The following is a 20750-nucleotide window of genomic DNA, read 5'->3' as shown; positions in this document are numbered from 1 at the left end:
ATGGGTATATATTAAGGTGGTGAAAGATATGCTTTGTTTTGTTTAGGTTGTGATGTATGTTTACTTTTGTTATGGCGGTGTGAAAAAAAAAAAAAAAAAAAAAAAAGAAAGAAAAATGCGCGGCTCAGAAAATTTTATTTAAAAGGCAGCTGGAAAAGATTTTTTACAAAGCAACAACCACCGATAGGCACTCTTTCTTCTTGCCAAACCACTTAATTTTTCTTGTTTTTTTTTTTTTTTTTTGAAAAAAAAAAATTTTTTTATTCTTCTAACCAACTCAAATTATCAATCAATAAATAGACAAAACTGAATCAAAATGTCTTCTCAATCTCTTTCTGAAATCCAGACCACTCTTCGTGGCAAGCTCCGCCAATACCCTGATTTCCCCAGCCCTGGAGTTCTTTTCGAAGACATTATGCCCATTTTCCGTGATCCCAAGGCCTTCCAGCAACTTATTGACGGATTTAAGCTTCACCTTACCCAGAAAAACATTAAGGTTGATGTTGTTGTTGGTCTGGATGCTCGTGGCTTTATTTTTGGTCCTGCGTTGGCTCTCCAGCTTGGTGTTGCATTTGTGCCTGTCCGCAAGCGTGGTAAGCTTCCTGGTGAGACCGTGTCTGTGACCTACACCAAGGAGTATGCTACTGATGAGTTTGAGATGCAAGCAGATGCTGTGTCTAAGGGCGAGAATGTTGTGATTGTGGATGATATCATTGCTACTGGTGGCTCTGCGCAGGCTGCAGGCGAGCTGGTGACTAAGTTGGGAGGTGTTGTGTCCGAGTATCTGTTTTTGTTGGAACTTGATTTCCTCAAGGGTCGTGAGAAGCTCAATGCTCCTGTGTTCACTCTTCTTTCTGGTCAGCCCGAGGCTCTTTCTTCTGCTTAAGCAAGAAGTTTAGAATTGACTTTTAATACTTTTTTTTTATAAATGAAAGATAGACTTTTTTTTTTTTTTTTGAAAAAAATTGATTTGAAAAATAAGCAAATGAAGACACTTGGTCATCTCATTGAACCAACCGTTGACACGTGCAAATAGATTGAATAGTAGGTACAGATAAGCACTCTTTAATCACGTGATTTAATGGTAATTTATTTATGAGAGCTATTTAACTGTTGTAGATTAATTTTTTTTTAATGAAGTTGTTGACTTTTACATGAAAAAAAGAGAGGTTTTCATCCACACATTCTTTTCTTTCCAAATTTATTCTTTAAAGAATAAAAAGAAAAAGAAAAATAAATCGACCCCGGTGAGGATTGAACTCACGATCTCACGATTAACAGTCGTGCGCCTTAGCCAGCTTGGCCACGGAGTCATCACGTGATAAAATTTAGCTACTGTTCTTAGTTGACCTTAACGTTTAATAAACTTATTAATTTATCACGTGACATATGACATTTATTTACTGTACAGTGCAAAAAAAAATTTTTTTTTTTTTATTTAACTGAACCAAACCTGAGGCGCACAGATCGAAACAATTTGTTACTTGAATGGTGCATGCATAAAATGGCAAAACCCCCCCATCAAAGTTTGCCAATTTTAAAGAATAGTTGTTGATGATGCTAATTCTAAATATTTATATCGATACTTTTATAAACTTTGAGTAGTAGTAAAAAAAAACACAAATATTTATTGAAATAACTTGTTATCTTGCAATTTTTATTTTTTTAGCATACAAACTTTATATACATGGTTGCTGCTTATTTCCTTTGCTACTACTAGGCATCTCCATCATCATCATCATCATAATCACATATACACACATTAATTTTAAAGTTTTTTTTTTTTTATTTTTATTTTATTCTTTATAGCTAATTAGCTTGTGGCAATGATGATGACCTTTGAATTTCTATTTCCATATATTAAATAAAATAAAAATTTAAAATAAAAATTTAAAAAAAATTTAAAATTCCCAAAACAGCAGTCCTCCCGTCTTTTCAACATCGATTTATGACGTCTTTAACTGAAAAAGCTGACTCACCAGTTATGTCATTTCCAAAATTTGATAGACCCCTTTGTTTTTTTTTTTTTTTTTTTTTTTAAACCTCCAAACAAATTAAGCCACCACCATATATAAAAAATATCACCACCACCACAAATACTAATCACAAATAACAACAATAAAATCCTTTATATACTAAAATATAACAACAATCACAAGTTTTCAATCATAATAATCCCTCAAATAAACTTCCATTGGAAGCTTTTTTTTTTCTCTTTTTTTTTTCAACAAAAAACTTCAGCCATTGTGCAGTAGTATGACAAGAGATTCTTTATAGCTGTCTGATTCCAATTCATTATCCTCTCAACCCTCATCACAATTATACACAAACATCACATATTATACAAATGTCTCTACCAAAAACAGACCTCCATGACTCTCCAAGAATACCTCTAACCAAGGTCTCCGCTCGTCACGGAACCAGCCAGCTATTCTCTTCTTCCCCTCTATCAACATCCACTTCTTCACCATTGGCATCCACAGCTACAATCACCACAGTTGATCTTCCCTCTACAAACCATAACCACCGTCACCATATCTCAACCAATTCTTGCTCCTCTTCTGCATCAACTTACTCAGTTTCACCTCCAGATTCTGTCCCTGAATCTCCAGTTACTGCCTCTCCAATCCCAAGATATCGATCAGCTCGAGGTGGTGGCGGAGTCCCAAACACAAATGGCACTTCGACACCATCTTCCATCATTTCTTCTTCTTCTACTTCTTCTTCTTCTCACCATCAGCCTTCTCACAAGTCTCTTCACTCTCAATCGAGCAAATCTTCCATTTTTTCGCCTGATATCGCTTCTTCTTCATCATCATCTTCTCTTAGTTTCATGCATAAACTCTCCTATTTACACCAACACCATCACAGTCATAATAACAACAATAATACTCCTACATTGCCTGCTTCTAATAAACCCGATCTACAAAAATCTTCAACATCATCTTCTTCAAATAATATCCAAGCTTCTTCTTCTTCCTCTTCGCATGATAGTGCTGCATCTTCCACCTCAACAACATCTCATAAATCAAAATACACAACCGCTTCTCTTAGATCCCCTCAATCTTCTTCAATACAAACTTCTGAGTCGTTGCTCCAAAAACATTGTTTACAACAACAACAACATCAACAACCACCATCTTCAACATCTCTTTTAGAACCACCAATCAAACTAGAATCTCCTGTCCCTAAATATCTCCAACATCCTTCCTCTTCTACTTCATCTTCCTCCTCAGCTCTCTCTGCACAGATTCGTTCTCCAAGCTCCACTAGAACCCCACTTAGCGAGCTTCGCAGACCTTCTTCCACTTCTAGCTCGGCCTCCTCCCCATCCATGCCCCCCTCACCAACTTCTTCTTCAGTCAAGGAAACAAACTATGTCGTCATCGATGTCAACCCCGTCTCAGGAAGAAAACTACTTAACAAGTACGAAATTATTAAAGAGTTAGGTCGTGGCCAGCATGGCAAAGTCAAGCTTGCTCTCGACACTGAAACAAATGAATTGGTGGTATGTATGAAACATTTATTTTTAATCATTTTAAAATCATTTCCCTTCCCCCCCCCCCTCTCTCTCTCTCTCCCTTTTCTAACCACTCTGAAATAATATATAGGCTATTAAAATTGTTGACAGGCTTGGCAAACCAAAACTTGGTCGTGTTCGCCCAGGTCTTAGTCATGAAGATAAAGTCCGCCGGGAAATTGCCATTATGAAAAAATGCCACCACCCAAACATTGTCAACCTACTGGAAGTTCTTGACGACTCGTCTTCTAAAATCTACCTGGTTCTCGAGTACTTGGAACGAGGTGAAGTTCATTGGCAAGACGCTGATGGGAATCCTGCGCTTACCCAAGACCAAGCCCGTGACGTTGCTCGAGACGTCATTTCTGGCCTTGAATACCTGCATTTCCAAGGCATCATTCATCGCGACATAAAACCTGCAAACCTCTTGCGTGACAAAAATGATACTGTTAAAATATCTGACTTTGGTGTGTCCTATGCAACCAACCTCGATGCTAACACGAGCGATGAATTTGAGTTGGCAAAAACCGCGGGAACACCGGCTTTTTTCGCACCCGAGCTATGTGCAACATCATCCCCTGATGGGGGCCCACGACCCCCTATCACTGCTAAAATTGATATCTGGGCTTTTGGTGTCACTCTTTTTTGCTTAATCTATGGCAAACTCCCATTTAGCGCTGAAAACGAGTTTGAGCTTTTTGATGTGATTGCAAATGATCCCTTGGTTTTCCCAGACGAAGTCTCGGAATTCCCAGTCCCTAAAAAGAAGCGCAACTTTCATTCAATCTTTTACAATGCCGATCTTTCAAATGATTCTTTGGACGACTTGGAGGATGAACAAGAGGGACAACAGTCTCCTCAAAGTGACGGTAACACTGAAGATATTGAGAGACCCCCCGTTGTTCCAAACCCAGCACTTACTTCAGTCAAGGACCTTTTACGTAAGATTCTTGAAAAAGATCCTACAAAACGCATCGATTTAAATGGCATCAAGCACCATCCTTGGATGATGGAAGGCATGGATCTTCCACGCCTTGAACACTTTTTGACAGACACCACAGATGATCAGCGCATTGTTGTCACCAATGAAGATGTCCAACGGGCTGTATCTGGAATCGGAAGTCGCATTAAGCGCGGCATATCCCGTGGCTTGTCGCGATTAGGTTCTTCTGCGCTTCACTTTGCCGGTCTCAGACGTAAGGGGTCCTCTTCTTCTTCCTCGGCAAACCCATCCGGAGCTCCCTCGCGTTCCGTTTCCAGAGACACAACACATAGATCACCCTCTGCATCCACCATTGGCTTAAAGTCCCCAAAACAGGGCCCCAGCAGAAGCGACGTAAAAGCCCGCAATAAAAAGTACTTTGAGTCATCTACCATTCTCTCCTCAACAAGCAGTGGCCACGAGTCGGATTACTCGACAACCTCATCGTCCCGATTCAATTCTAGGAAAAATACCGGGAACAGCGCTCCCAATGCCGCAGCCGCCATGGCTGCTGTAGGCCCCGCTGCTGCTACTATTAACGACAACTCTCTTCAACTTATTGATCAGGCTATCTTGAGTTCACGCCGCAGCACAAGCTCAAGCTTCTCCAGTTTGTCGTCGCTTTCTAGTTTGCAATCTGGTGGTCCACCCTTAACTTGGCAAACCTCCAATCCTAGAGAATACCAGATTCATGGTCATAACAGAGAAAAGTCTCTGACTGGTGCAATAATTAGTCGCACAAATAGCAACAACACTGCTGGAATTGGATCCGGAGTCTCTGCAGCTTCTGCAGCAGCAGCAGCAGCAGCAGCCGCTGCCGCTGCCTCATCTGGGGACCCGAGCCATCTTTCGTATTCATTGCGATCGCCAGGAAGCTTATCGCCAACAATGCAGTCGCCAATCACCCCAGTCATGGGAGCCATACCATCAGATATTGGCGCAATAGATACACGCCAGAAGTCAGCCACACCACGGCTCACCATTCCTTCTTTTTCACCATTTAGAGGAGGTCAGCTTCTTTCTGGAGACAGCGACGAAGAAAGTGCAAGCAGCTGTGATGACGGCAGCGGCACCGACGGAGTCAACTTTGTTGTGTCACCACAGTCGTCGTTCCCTGCTGCTCCACCAAGACTTCCATCCAGCCGTCATAACCTCAAGCTTCACAGTGTTTTGACGGATACCTCCAGCACAGGAAGTGAATCGGATGACAGTAGTAGTGCTTGTAGCCCAACCAATAGCCGTGGCAAACCTTTAATTCCAAAGCATTCGTATCCATTGGGGGACTATGGAGATTACTATGGAGCAACTGGATACTCGGACGGATATGACTATGACGATAAGCTAGGCACATCCTACAATAGCATTAGGGGAGACAGTGTAAGCATACCGTTCCATTCCCCTAGTAACACTTTTAGCTCGAGTGGGCTGGCGACGCCGGTTGCCGGCTCGGCCAGTATTTCCGGCCCATCGACAATAACTACAACGGGGCTGGGCCCCGTGCCTGCAGGCCATGATGGCAGCATGTGCAGCACGGAGAGCGCAGTTAGCGCCGCTAGCACAGCCAGCTATAGCACACTGAGCGGGCTCAAGGGCTCGAGCAGTCACCAATTGCCTCAGTTGGATGTGGATGATGGCGATAGCGGGTTATTTGGAGATGATGAGCGAGGGTTTGGAGATGACTCGGAGTTGTTTTTACGCAAGAAGTCTACCTCGTCATCTTACCAACATCGTTTAAGCACATCTAGTGATATGCAACCGCTATCGAGTGTTCCTGAAATAACAAATATTACAAATACCACCCCAATGAAGATTAACGCTTTAACACCAGCACACTTACGCAACAACGGGTCTCGACCCACCCTCACGAGCTCTTCAGCTGCATCCATCAACTCAGTATCTTCCTCGTCTTCTGATGAAGGCGGCGGCGGTTTGACATTGGTGGTGGAGCGCAGAAAGAGCAGCACACCGGCAAGTGTTCCATTATCTGCAAACAGTTCTGCTCCTTCGCTTTCTAAGAAAAACTCGCTACCGCCGATCCCCACCCCAACTTATGCCACCATCTCACGGCTTGTATCTACGCCTGGACCGGTGACACCAACAGGGTCTGGCAGCGTGGTTGGATCGGGTGTCTCGACGCCTACAGGAGCCCGGTTTTCGACTAACTCTAAGTTTGCACCGGTGACTGCTCCACGATTGTCACCCCACCCATCCAAGACTGCAGCTACTGCAGGATTTAACCCATCATCACCAGCCAGCTTTAACGCGCGCCGGGCAGATAGTATTAGTAGCACTGTGAGCCGGCTGAGCACCAGTAGCGGCGGGAGCGAGGTGCTACCATTGCCATCGAATCTTGCTTCGGAGATGCTTGGCGGCGGTGTTGGTAGTGGTGGACTAATGCCAATGTCCCCTGGGTTTGCTTATGACGATATGGAACATATTGTGGCTCATCATACGTACCGTCAACCTCCTGGGGTTAGCATCTCAACACCAATTACGCCCAGTGGGGTGCCCACAACACCTGGAGGCATGATGCCGCTGGCATACTCAGCTACTGGAGATAGCGGATTATCTGTATTGCCGAGTAGTGGTAGCGGGTACTCGCTTCATATGACCACAAGTCACGATAGTACAGTGAGTGCTGGAAGTAGCAGCAGTGCCAACTCGTCATCCGGGTCATTGGTAATTAATGTACCACGACGGTCAGCCAACATTACGCCAGCCAGTAGCCGCACCAGCAAACCAGGGAGTAATAGAGAAAAAGAAGAAGGGGAAAACGGCAATAATAAGAACTTAAGCGGTGACAGTCAACGAACAGGTCGCAGCCACGGCCCAGGATACGGGGCACATGCGCGAAGCCGGTCAGTGGCAGTGGGCGAAGTCCAGTACCACCGGCAAATGGTGGACGCATACAAGTGCGACGGGTCTGCGTATAACTATACAACACCTGGGCCCGCGAGTCCTGTATGTGGGGTTGGTGCTGGGTTTTGCTTGAGCGATAGCGACGACGATGACGATGACGATGACGATAATGATAGCGATGAGACTCAAGAGCTTCAACTGGAGTTTGGACGCGGATCATCGGGGATACGATCGCCTGTGTGCAAGTGAGGAGGATGAAGTATTATGATTAATTTTTATTATTATTATTTTTTTTTTTTTAGATAGAATGAAAAATGAATTAATTAATGCATGCATGAATGAATATACAAATATATAAAAAAAGACATTATGGCATTTAAAGTTTCTTTTTTTTTAAAAAAAAAAAGGCCAAAAAGGACCCTTGTGCGGCGTCATTTTTATATAGACTTTCCTTTTTATAATCCACCCATTAAATACAACAACAAACAACAAATAAATCACTTTGGGTCATACTTTTCCTTCCAGATCCACGAGTTGCCCACCTCATGTTTCCCCTTACTTTCTGCCATACGATAATACTGTGCAGCCTTATACTTATCCTTCTTCTTACCCTTGGTTCCAAACCCATTCAGATAACACCACGCAGCCTCATACATTGCGTCCGGATCACCCAGATGTGCTGCAGCTTCGTAGTATGTCAATGCTGCTGCAGGGTCTTTGTCGCACCCCCATCCGTTGCGGAAACAATTGGCTAACTCGTATGTAGCCAACGTCAATTCTCCGCGTGCAAAACCACCCGTAGAAGTTGTAGTTGCCGTAGTCGCAGTCGCAGTCGCATTGGCAGTTGTTGTTGTTGTTGTTGCTGCTGCTGCTGCTGCCGCCGCTGGAGCCCCTGCTGCTAGGCCTTTTGAAGATGTAGAAAAAGAAGAAGAAGGAGGAACTATGGCAGATGGTAATAATGCATCGAGACCAGCCGTGGAATTGGGTTGCGCTTTAAGCGCATGCGATTGAAGCTCGGCTGCAGTAGCTGCGGGTGCTGCAGCAGCCACTGCGGCCGAAGATAATGCGCGGCTTCGGGCTCTTGATCCAATGACTGTTGATGTGAGATTATTATTATTGTTATTATTATTTTCTTGGTCGCTTGGGTATTGTCCCGAAACAGGGGTAACTGGCAGAGAATCGGCTGTTGCACCTGCAGCCACTGCAGTGACTGCTGATGTTGTTCCATCTTGTGACGACAACCCTGTTTCCGCAATAATCTGGTGTAGCATTGCCGAGTTTTTGCCTGCAAGCCGTAGGTACTGAAACGCAAGAGTTTCATTGACCTCGACACCCCATCCATGCCGCAACGAGAGTCCGTAGAGCACTTGGGCAAGGGGATGGTTGGTATGGTCCGGGTCTGCTAGCTCCCGAAAAAGCTCGGCAGCCTCTGTGAGCCGGCCAGCCTCATGTAGGTCAATGGCACGGTGTAGCGTGACATCTGTGTCTTTGGAAAATGTCAAATTTACTGATGACGAACTCACATTGGCATCGTGGTGAAGCATCATGTTAGAAGACAAGGTGTTGTTTGTTTCTGTAGCACCTGCAGCCTTGCTTGGGCTTAGATGTACATTTGCATCTTCATGCACAGATACATCCGAGACGTTTGAAAAAACAGACGATGTACTGCTTGATCTGTTTCTATTACCTGATGCATTTCCTGTAATGAGCGCACTGAATCGTGAAAGTTTTTTCGCCGCGCTATTTCCTCCTGTTCCATGGTGATGATGATGATGGCTATTTGCTGCATTAGGACTTAACAAGTCTCGATCTGAAGATAAAGATCCATCGCTGTCGGCGTGAACTGGGGACCCATACAGCCCATTGGAGTTGCTTGGGAATGGTGGTAGCGGTTGGAGCGAGTCACTGCCAGGGAGTCGCAGAACCAAGTTTTCAGCTTCGCGCTCCCATTCGTTGACCTGTTCTTGAGAAGGTTGCACAATGAGGCCTTCATAGGGGCTAGTTTTACGGTTCTTGGGAGGTTCGACAGATGAGTCTCGAGAGTGAGCGTTGGATGCTGGTGGCGTATTGCTTGTTTTCTTCTTGTGGCCTTTAAAAATCCCCAACAAGTGTCGCCCGTGTTTGCCGCTGCTGCTGTTTTCTTTCCCTGCAGATGGAGGTGGAGATGAAGATGACCGAGAGGAAGGTCCTGAAGGAGTGGTAATAGCAGCTTCCCTGAGACTATCTGAATACTGCAATTGTGGTGGTTCATGTGGGGATGAAAGAGACTCATGAGTCATGTCATTGACCTTGATTGCAGGAATTTCCAAATCAAACTGTTTTCCCAGCGCTTGTTGGTGGGTTTTAGCATTAAGACGCTGATACTCTTGAACTTCGAGTTCTTGATTGTACTGCGCAATGAGATCATCCGATGGCATTTGCATTTGACGTTGTTGTTGTTGTTGTTGTTGTTGTTGAGAAGAAGGATGAAAGATATTGTTTGTTGGCTGAAACTGTTGAACATTTAACTTGGAGGCGTTAGGTGTCATTCCGTACGAGTACCCGGACGATGCAAGAGATATAGAACTATTGTTGGAACCTTGAGCAGTCAAGTCAGAAGCTGAGAGAGATGCCGGGTCAAAATACAAGGGCTGTTGTCTGGAAGTTTCACGAATAGGCGAAGGGAGGCCTGTGTTTGATACAGAAGTATGAGTATTAACAGTTGCAGATGAGACGGTAGCATCCAGTGCGGGGGACCGGGGCATGAGTGAGAGCGGTACAGTTGTTTTAGAATAAAGTTGTTGTTGTTGTTGGTGTTGCTGTAATGTATCTGAAACAGATTGAGAAGTAATGCTGTTGCTGTTACTGTTACTGCTACTGCTACTGTGGGAATAAGTACCTGTGGGTTCTGCAGTAGTCAAGGCGGCCATTTTATTTTCAACGTCATTTATGTGCGCCGTACTAGAAGGAAACGTACTTTGCAGTTGCTGGTAAAAATGCTGATGAGCAGCACCATCTTGTGTGGATTCCACAGATCGGTAATGGTTCTGTTGTTGAGTCAGTTCTGGACTGTAGACTGATGCCGATGACTCACTACCTGGAGGTACACTGGAATGGTTGTAATGGTTTTGGTTTGGGGTGATTGGAGTGTCTGTTGGATACAAGTTCCACATGTCCTGGTTATCCGTCTGGGTGGACGTATCTATTTTAGGAAGATCAGGATGGCTTGTGTTGTTGTTATTATTAGTACTCCCATCTTGGGATGCTTGCTGCTGCTGTTGTTGGCGAGTCTTGGGAACATTAAGAATTGGATGTGGAACCGAGTCAGAGGTTGAACTCACAACACTTTCGCGACTTTTGTTAATAACCAAATGGGGAGTACTTGGGAAAGATTGTTGCTGGTCGCCAGCAGCTCCAAAATCCATGAGATATGTTCCTTGTGAGATATTGCTAACGGTACTAACTGAAGTCAAATTAGAGGCGGTACTGGCGGTACTTTCTGCCGAAACAGAGCGATTTCCAGTATTTATGCCACTAGTGGTAAGCGTGGAAGAAGGATTATAGGTTGGAGACAAAGTGCCGTGAGCTCTCGATGAAGCAATGAGATCGGGTCCGTTATTGCCGGCTGGGTGGTGCCAAGTCGGGCTTTGTGGAAGGTGGACCTCTACAGGGCTAGAAGTCAAGGCTGGGGCGTTGAACTGTTGTTGTTGTTGTTGTTGTTGCTGTTGCTGCGGTGAATATTCGTAAGTTGAAGGCTGATTATTATTATTATTATAGCCATTGAAAGATGATGTGTTACTTCCAGGGCTCATGACCATAACTGACAGCCGCTTTTCGTCTCCAATGGTGAATGAGTCTGCGTCAGATACATAAGACTGGTTGTCGTCGTCGTCGTCGTCGTTGTTGTTGTTGTCGTCCATGGCATTGATATTGCCAAAATTGCCATTTGAAGAGTTATTATTATTATTATAATTATTGTCAGAGTAGTAGTTATAGTCTGCTGAGAGAGTTATATTTTGCGAGCTCAATGGTCTTGGAGGCAGTTCAGGAGGGAAAGAAACTGGCAGAGATGTCATTGGTTGGTTTTGCTGTTGAACTCCTGGATGTTGTTGTTGTTGTTGTTGTAGCGGCTGAGATGGAGTAGTAGTAGTAGTAGTAGCAACAGAAGGGAGATTAACTGCAGTGACTGAAGGAGCTGCACGCCTTGACTGAGAAGAAGGGAAAGAAGACATGATACTAGAGGCCAGTTGAGTTTTCCTTGGGTCGAGTTTATCAGGAATTTGAGATGATTTAGAATCACCAGAGCCGTTTGATGAGCCTTTAAGGGGGGAGATAGAAGAAAAAAAAAAAAGAGTTGTTAGTGTTTAAGAAAGGAGTATTTAATAGGAAGAAGAAGAAGAAGAAAAAAAAAAAGGTTCAAATCCTTAAAACTAGTTGAAACAGCATCACATTGAAAAGTGCAGCTGCAATGACTGCTTTTCTTTCTTTCTTTTTTTTTTTTTTTCAATAGAGTGGCTGAAGAAATTATTTTATTTATTTTTTTGGGAACTTTCAACAAATAACTTACGATTCAAACGTTCATTTGTGGGGTCCACCACTGCCAATAATTCCAACAAAGCTTTATTAGGCTCGTTTAATTCAGGACCCAAAGTTGATCTTGGAGATGAAATCGTAATCATAGGTGATGGCGAAGATGGCGAGGATGACGAAGTCAAAGAGTAGGACGACGTGGCAGAGGTTGCTCCTACTGCTGCTGCGGCTGATGATGATGATGATGATGATGATGATGCTAAATGGAAAAGGGCGGAGTATTTACTTGGTGACGTACTGGTGGCTGTGTTTGAGTTATGATGATTATTCGACGATAGAATAGAATGTTTTGGTAATGACATGGAAGAAGAAGAATAAGAGCCAGGAGATGATGGAGTAAGTGGCGGATTGGAAGATGAAGAAGGTGAAGATGAAGATGAAGAAAGAGAAGATGCTGAAAAAGTAGTTGTAAGGGCCATATTTGGAGAATGAATAGGAATGCTAATTGCTGGTGATGGAGACGCTGGAGTTGATGGAGATGATAAGTTAGTTGTAGAAGTTATATTTGAAGAAGAAGAGTTGTTTAATAGATAAGATGTTGGTCTCAAGTTTTTTGTAAGTTTTTCACGAAGTTTTGAACCCAGGTTGTGAGCTGAAGAGGTTGCAGCTGGAGAATTTAAAGAGTATAATGTTGAAGATTGTGGAGAAGAAATGTATTGTTGATTAGTATGATTGTTATTATTACTATTGTTATTATTGTTATCTAAAGATGACGATGATTTTTGAGCTGAAAGAAGAGCTCTTACAGGTGATTGTGCTCTAGGAGAAGAAGATAATGAAGATGTTCCAGAAAGAATTTTATGACTTGTGCGGTGGTCTTCGGTGATTTGACCAGAGAGGGGGTCTTTTTCGACTATTACAAATTGAGAATCTGTGTTATGGTGATCTCTTTTAAACATTATTATAGTTTATATATATATATAAGTGTGAAAAATTATGATAAAAAAGGGTTATTATTGTATTTTTTTCAAGATATTGTAGATTTAAAAAAAAAAAAAAAAAAGATGGAGAAAAATGAAAGGAAGAAGATGTCATTTATATTTTTTTATTTTTTATTTTAAATAAATGAAAGGGCTCTCTTTATTGTTATTTGTGTTGATTTAGTGGTGAGGCTGAATGTGTGACAAAAGTATAAATGTATTTTCTATTTAATCAGGTGACTAAATATGTGACAAATTTTAAATTTTTATAAAATCTGTAACAACAACAACTTTAAAAAAAAAAAATTGATCTGTGACAAACACAATTATTATTAAACAAAATCTGAAAAAAATAAAATAAAATAAAATAAAATAAAACTGTTATTCTAAAAATAACTTCATTATAATTATTACAACTATTACAACTATTACAACTATTACAACTATTACAACTATTACAATTTACTAAAAAATAAAATAAAAAATAAGAACTGTATATATATATTCCCAATATTATTTAATGATTATATAATGCTTGTTAATAATATTCTTTTATCCGCCCTACTCTTTCCTGTCCTTCCGAGTGCACTATTACTACCACTATTACTACCACTACTACTACTGCTGCTTTTCTTTTTCTTCTTTTTATTATGGCTGCCGCAGCACATTAGCAGCAGTAGCCATCCCAGTCAACCAAAAAAAAAAAAAAAAATTTTTTTCTTTCTTTTTTTTTACTTCTCTCTGTGTGTATGTCTGTGTGTCTGCCTGTCTGCGTCATCTTTTTTTTTTAAAAAAAATAAAAAAATAAAAAAAAAAAAAGAATTTAATTTATTACATAATATATAGAACTAAATTAAATTAAATTATTTATTTATTTTCCCACTCATTTCGGACCTTTTTATTATTTATTTATTATATATATATATATATTTTTTATTTGTAAATAAATATATAAATAAATAGTTACATCTATTATTTATTTGCTTTATAAAACTCCCATTAAGTCCGAACTTTTTATTTTTTATTTTTTTTTTATCTTTTTTTCCCTTCCCTTTTCCTCTTTCCTTTTCTTCTTCTATTTATATTTTCACTTTTTATTACTTTTACACCTATTTTTTTTTTCATTTTCATTTTCATTTCCATTTCAATTTTCACAAATTTTTTAAATATAAACTTTTCTTAACTTTTCCTTCTTTTTTTTTCTTCTAATCAACCAAATATGGGCTTATTCCGACGAGGCAACAAAAATAATGACGACCCCATCCAGGTCGGCCGCCTGGACCCTTCCGTCGACCCAGGAACAAACAAACACCATATCAAAACCCGCTCCCAAGATGTCCACGATCCTGTCTTGACTGCCATTCATGATGAAGAACCTTTCCAAATGTCTGCAAATACTCAAGGAAATATGGCCACCGTTTCTCCAGACCTAGTAATGCGTGATATTTTCGGTAATGCTATCGAGGCCCCAGACCGTTCTAATCCTACACGCCCCCGCAATGAGCGCCCTCTTGATACAATCCGCGGCTTTGAATACTTGTGCACAGGTGATGAGAGACTACGTGAGGAAATGGAAACATCGAGATTTGGATGGAACCCAAGACCAAACTTTTCAAGTAATGTTACGTACCCACACTTTGATTCAAACCCATATGCTGCTGCTGGTGTAGGAAACAGTGGAGACCCAATGTCATCTTATGGAGCATCTTCTGGTGATAACAATGCTCCCTTTAAGACTTATAATCCGAATGCCGCCGAGCCTAAGAAGAAGCGCAAGTTATTTGGACGCAAGAAGAAGCAGAATACTGATTAAATCAAAAAAAAAAAAAAAAAAAAAAAAACAGATGGATGATTGGTTATTAATTTTACGACTACGAATAATGATGACGATTTAAAAGAATGGACTGGAGAAGATTCTTATTTTTATTTTTATACTTTTTTTTTTGTACATGACCTTGTATTAATGACCATATAATAATGATAATAATAATAATAATAATAATAATAATTGTGGAATGGAAACTAAAGATTTAAAGAAAATGTATTTGAATTTATTATTTGTTATTGATGATGATACATTCCAGTGCATATTTAAAAAAAAAAATACATAAGATAACGGAATGTTTAGTACTTGAGTAGATACTTTTATCCCGAAATACTAAAATAAATTATAATAACCAGACCAACATTGAAACGGAATGTCCGGTTTTTTTATCATTTTGATTTGAAATTAAAAAAAAAAATTAAAAAGAAAGAAAGAAAGAAACTGAGGGGTTTCTGTTTTTTTTTCTTTCTTTCTTTCTTTTTATTTTTTTGCTACATGAAGTAAAGAAAAAGTCTTTGATCGTGTGAATGACATATTTGTCCAAACTTCTATAAAAAATAAAATAAAATTAAGACCACCTGTGATTGTTTCACATATTTTTTTCTTTTTTTTTGTTATTCTCCTGTTGAAGATCATTCATTATCATTTAAAAAAATAAAAAAAAACTAAAAAATTTGCTCTTTTTTTGATTCTGTCAAAAAAAAAAAAAAGGGTTTTAACTAAACAACGACGTTGGTTTAAATAGAAGTTACGTTTATTAAAAAAAAAATTACGTCGACCTTACATAGGAATAGAAGGCTTAGTATTAGAGAGATACTTTTTTGTTTTTTTTTAATTTAAATCAATGATTATGATTTAACATTAAGTTAACTAAAGATCAAAAAACAAAGTAAATCAAGCATTCGTTTTTACTATCATTCTCGTTTATCAGTATCATGCACAGCCAAATCATATTGTGTTAGTCTTAAAAAATCATGTTTTTTTTTTTAATTTTTGGCGATAACCAGAATTTTTTTTTTTTTTAAGTAGACCTATTTATATAATCTCTTTTTCTATTCTTCTTGTCCTTCTTTTCAAAATCTAATGTTTAAAAAACTCTGGGCTTTAAAAGATTTCACTATCTAGATCTCAAAAAAAAATTTTTTTTAAGCTAATATCTAAGTAGACTAGTTTCTAATCTTGTTTATTCATTTGTTTACAATCCTCCCATAATTTTTTTTTTTTTCAGAATGTAAACAACCATCAAACATTTTAACAATTTCTTTCTACTGACTTTATTTTATTTATTTATTAATTTTATTTTTTTTTATTTGGACTCTCATCATCTTTTAATTAAACATATTTGGTCTATTTACCACAGAAACGAAGAATGTTATTTGTATATATTGTACCTTGGAAATGATAATGATGATAATGATGATGATGATGATGATGATGAAAGTTTTGGACCAACTTCCATGACAGGTAAAGATGTTATAACCAAATATCTGCCACTGTGAAAAAAAAATGAAAACTTGCCAATAATTGAGTTAATTTATTCATTGATTCATTGATTCATTTATTTATTTATTTATTTATTTATATTTTTTTTTCAATATTCTAAATAATTAATAGTGTTTCATCATTAAGACCTAAGTTCTTTAAAGAAAATACAAAGACACATTCCAGGACTAAAGAATTTTTTTGTTTTTGTTTATTCTCCATGAAAAAGAAAAAAATAAATAAATAAATTTTAACAAATACCCGCATCGTTTTTACACACATAATTTATTTATGAAAAAAAAAAAAATTTCCTAGTCTTAATTTTTTTCTTCTACAAACAGCCCATATATATATATATATATTAAAGACTGAATTCTGACAATTCATCCAGCCTCTTTCTCCACTCTTGTGCCTTAATAACCCAACAAGTACACTGGTGGTGGGGATTTTATTTATTTATTTATTTATTTGTTTATTTGTTTATTTGTTTATTTGTTTATTTGTTTATTCAAGAGTGCACGAGAAAAGAAAGAAAGAAAATATATATATTGCTTGTACCTTTCACATTTATTTTAATTGATCTTTATATAAAACAAACGTATCCTTAACTAAAGTCATTGATTTAGATCATAAACTTTTTGATTATTTATATTATCTGTAAAATATGGACCTTTCAAATGAACACTAAATATTTCAGAGAAAAGAGAAAAAAATAAAAAAATAAAATAAAAAAAAACAAGACATTTAGTCTCCATTCCCCAAGTCACTGTCATCCGGCATTTACTATTCTAGTCTAAATTAGATTACGCATAAAACAAGTCTTTTTTTTTTTTTTTTTTAAAAAAAAAGTCTTTTATACTAGCTAAATCACTCTAATATTTACTTTAAAACTCATTATCACGTATTTTGCAAAAAAAAAAAATTAAAATAATAATCTCAGGGGGTTGAATGGAAATAGAAGACATAAGTTCTTGTGATAAGATAAAAAAAAAAGAAGGGTTTCATTTAAATTGAATTAATTTTATTTTATTTTAATTTTATTTTATTTTTCTTGTCGATTTCATTCTGCTTTTAATCAAAGATAACGTCTGAGTAACACTGGAGTTTTTATTTATTTTTTATTTATTTTTTTTCGTTGTTCGGATCTTCGGACATTAATAATACTTTTTTTTTTTTTATTTTTTTTTCAACTTTTTAATTTCAAATCAAATTCAACTGGGGTTTTATTTCAAAATAAAAAAAAAAAATTCTTCTTTTCCATTAATCACTTCTTCTCTAAATTTACCTACAATTTCTTGAAACATTTTAAATTTCAAAAAGACCAAAAAAAAAAAAAAAATTAGTTTTGTCCTTTCATATGTATATATTTCTATATATACACCCACCAGTGAAAGGCCACGCTACTCTACTACTTTATAACTAAGCCTCGGCTAGAGTGATATGACAGGCCTCTGGGCCTGCTATGATATGTCGTGTGTATGTGTGTTTGTATGTTTAAGTTTATGGGGTGGAGACCGTTTTTTTAAACCACAAACTTGGCTTTTTCGGCATATTTTTTTTTAAAAAAAAAAACAAAGACGGGGGAGGGAAAAAGGAAACAAAGAGGGACATGAGCACGCCACGATGGGCTTACGATGCAGTGCTGACGTAAAAAATAAAATAAAAATAAGAAAAAAAAAAAACTAGGTTACGTAACAAATTTAAGGTACACTACGTATACACGTGATATATTAAACTCAGGGTTAGGGGGGGAAGGGACTTCCTTTAAAGGAAAAAAAAATTTCATATAATTTTTTTTTTCAGTCCTTGAAATTTAACAAAAAAATTCAACATTGAAAATAGAAAACAGATGCTAAAAAGATAATGGTCTCTGGCGGGATCGAACCGCCGATCCTCGCGTATCACAAGGAAGTTGCTTGTTTATTAGCACGATGCCTTAACCAACTGGGCCAAGAGACCACTGTAAATAAATGGATTATTAAAAAAAATGACCGACCATGCCTATATAAAGATAATGAGAAGAAATCTTTATATTATCAAAGCTGTTGGAGATGCAATGTTGAAGGCAAAATTAAAAGTTTATTATGAAAATGAAAAGATATATAGTATGGACAAGAAGGATAGCGCAGATGCTGATGTTATATAATTCTATAACCCTTGAATAAAAACAAACAAACATATATTATCAAAAGATTTTGGCACATTTTTGAAACGGACATTTTTAGAGATGGACATTTCGACTCTCTTAAACAGTTTAACTGGCTTACCAGAGACTGTAAGCTTTATCTCTGCTTAAAGGGATTAAGAAATACAATTACAGCGTTGATAAAGACAAGTGGAGATAAGTTGGGAAGGTTTGGTTATTTTTAACCCCCCCTTTCCTGTTCTTCGTAAGCTGGCATCAGGACTTATTTTCGGGCTGTTGGAGATGCAATGTTGAAGTCAAAATTAAAAAGTTTATTATTATTAAAATAAAAAGATGTAAAGTATGGACAAGAAGGATAGCACAGATGCTGATGTTATATAATTCTATAACCCTTGAATAACAAACAAACAAACAAAGAACATTTTTGGAACTAAAAAGAAAAAAAAAGGGATATATATATACAACTGTAAACTGTAAATGTGGAGTGCTAGAAACAATTATTATTAAAGAAATTTTAGTTGAATGTTCTTTACTAGAAGAAGAAAGAAAATAACATTGAAATGGATATTAGTTTAATTGGTTGCGATCTGTTCTTCATAAACTTGATATAAAGACTTAGTTTTATGGCTATTTGAAGATCTCAGAAATTTTAAAAATTAAAATTAAAATTGAATTTGAAAAAAAAAAAAAAACAAAAAATTGCTCATACATTTGAAACCCTAACCGTATCCAATATTACATTATCACAATACTGAGTTTTACTGATGATCAATGGTGATCAATGATATCATCACCTGGCTCATTGCAACCACTTTCTTTTGCAAAGTTAAAAAACAAAAAAAACAAATTAAAATTGCGATTAGAAAAAAAAAATAGCTCTTCAGCAAACCAAAGAAAAAAAAAAGGCAAAATATATATTAAAATCAAACTCAATTGAATAAAAAAATAAAAAATAATCATATTAAAAGTGGTGTGTATACATCAAAAAAAAGGAAGGAAGTTTAGCGTAATATGAAGAAACGAGTCAGTGCCTGCAGGACCCAAAGTTGTCATGATTAAGAAAAAAAAAAACACAAAGAAATTAATTTTGTTCAGCAAATCATAATAAATGAATAAAAAAAAAGAAGATTTTTTTTTATTTATTTATTCATTCTTTTTTTTTTTTACCACCGACTATTGTCATTGTAAGACCCGCCATTCTTGTAATCCGGGTTACCACCATAGGCTGCTCCTGCTCCGCCACCGTAATTATTGTTTCCTCCATAGCCACCATCAGGTGCACCACCATAACCGCCGTTATATCCAGAGTTATCATTAATATCTCTGCCGCCGTAGCCGCCACCAGGAGGAGGTGGAGCACCGTAAGCATAACCTGGTGGTGCATTATTCTTATGTTTCTTTTCCAATTTCTCCTTCTTATGATGTTCCTTTGCCTTATCCTGAAGTTTGGACCCTGCAATTGCACCTGCAATCATACCACCAAATGTCGCTAGACCACCACCACCAAGTTTGTGGCCGGCATAACCACCAGCTGCGGCACCAGCAACACCACCCATGAACCCGCGCTCTCCGTTTTGAGCACCATCGGGACCAACACCTTCTTGACCATATGTGGCGCCACCGTAAGCACCAGGAGCTGAGTTAGGGTCATAGTTATTTTGGTCGTAACCGCGGTTGCCATAGTCCTGGTTGTTGTTTCCGCCATAGGGGTCACCACCTTGGTTGTATCCATTGTTGTTATAGTCGGGATTGCCACCGTAGGAGGCACCACCACCTTGGTTGTATCCATTGTTGTTATTATAATTGTTGTTGCCGCCGTAGCCGCCGCCATTGTTACCGTAATAATCTGAGCTTGACATTGTTTGTTGTGAGATTAGTTTTTTTTTTTCTGGGGTAGGGGATTATATAAATATAAAAAAAATGTTTGATTGCTGTAGGAGAGAGAAGTAAGAAAGAAAGTAAGAAAGAAAAAAAAGAGTCTTTTTAAAGTAGAGGATCTTGCGAGGTTTTTATAGTTGATTGAAAAGGTGGGTGATTAGAAAGTAAAAACGGTTTTTATTTAGCACAGCCTCACACAAGCAACAACTACAAATTTGCTTCAGTCAATTGAAAAACTTCAACTTTTAAAAAAATATAATAAATTAAAAAATAAAAAAAAAAAAAAATAGATGATCATGGAAAAAATTAAAAAAAATTAAAAAAAGCTAAGCCATTTTTTTTTATTTTTATTTTTATTTATTTTTTCTATTTGATGAAAGCTTCAAGTCACGTAATTGTGCAGTGCTTTGGTAATGTTGAGATGAGCCGCAACAGCGCTTTAAAAGAGTCAAGTCGTTTTATCTGATGGTGGTTTATTTGGTGATGATCAATCTTCTATATAGTATAAATATTAATATTAATATAGTAATAAATAAATATATATATCTATAGTATTTATTTTAATTCTA

The 20750-nt window shown here is 37.9% G+C and overlaps 5 protein-coding genes across 5 annotated transcripts; 3 read left to right on the top strand and 2 right to left on the bottom strand.

Moving 5' to 3' along the window:
• Window positions 1-316: 316 nt before the first annotated feature.
• On the top strand, window positions 317-886 carry SAPINGB_P001999 (uncharacterized protein; the record flags this gene model as incomplete). Its single annotated transcript, XM_031996719.1, has 1 exon — window positions 317-886. The coding sequence occupies one exon, from the start codon at window positions 317-319 to the stop codon at window positions 884-886; it is 570 nt and encodes a 189-aa protein (XP_031852610.1).
• A 1461-nt stretch (window positions 887-2347) lies between these two features.
• SAPINGB_P001998 (uncharacterized protein) lies at window positions 2348-7610 on the top strand (the record flags this gene model as incomplete). The annotated part of the gene is made up of 2 exons (XM_031996718.1): window positions 2348-3508; window positions 3612-7610. 2 exons carry the CDS (start codon window positions 2348-2350, stop codon window positions 7608-7610), a joined length of 5160 nt encoding a protein of 1719 aa, XP_031852609.1.
• A 248-nt stretch (window positions 7611-7858) lies between these two features.
• Window positions 7859-12829, bottom strand: SAPINGB_P001997 (uncharacterized protein; the record flags this gene model as incomplete). The annotated part of the gene is made up of 2 exons (XM_031996717.1): window positions 7859-11658; window positions 11908-12829. The coding sequence occupies 2 exons, from the start codon at window positions 12827-12829 to the stop codon at window positions 7859-7861; spliced, it is 4722 nt and encodes a 1573-aa protein (XP_031852608.1).
• Window positions 12830-14069: 1240 nt separating this feature from the next.
• SAPINGB_P001996 (uncharacterized protein) lies at window positions 14070-14663 on the top strand (the record flags this gene model as incomplete). The annotated part of the gene is made up of 1 exon (XM_031996716.1): window positions 14070-14663. The coding sequence occupies one exon, from the start codon at window positions 14070-14072 to the stop codon at window positions 14661-14663; it is 594 nt and encodes a 197-aa protein (XP_031852607.1).
• A 4803-nt stretch (window positions 14664-19466) lies between these two features.
• Window positions 19467-20162, bottom strand: SAPINGB_P001995 (uncharacterized protein; the record flags this gene model as incomplete). The annotated part of the gene is made up of 1 exon (XM_031996715.1): window positions 19467-20162. The coding sequence occupies one exon, from the start codon at window positions 20160-20162 to the stop codon at window positions 19467-19469; it is 696 nt and encodes a 231-aa protein (XP_031852606.1).
• Between the last annotated feature and the right edge of the window lie 588 nt (window positions 20163-20750).

The sequence above is a fragment of the Magnusiomyces paraingens genome (assembly GCF_902498895.1).
Source record: "Magnusiomyces paraingens strain CBS 517.90 genome assembly, contig: contig2, whole genome shotgun sequence".
Taxonomy (NCBI): domain Eukaryota; kingdom Fungi; phylum Ascomycota; class Dipodascomycetes; order Dipodascales; family Dipodascaceae; genus Magnusiomyces; species Magnusiomyces paraingens.
The sequence above is the reverse complement of the archived record's forward strand: the minus strand, read 5'-3'. Positions and strand labels throughout refer to the sequence as shown.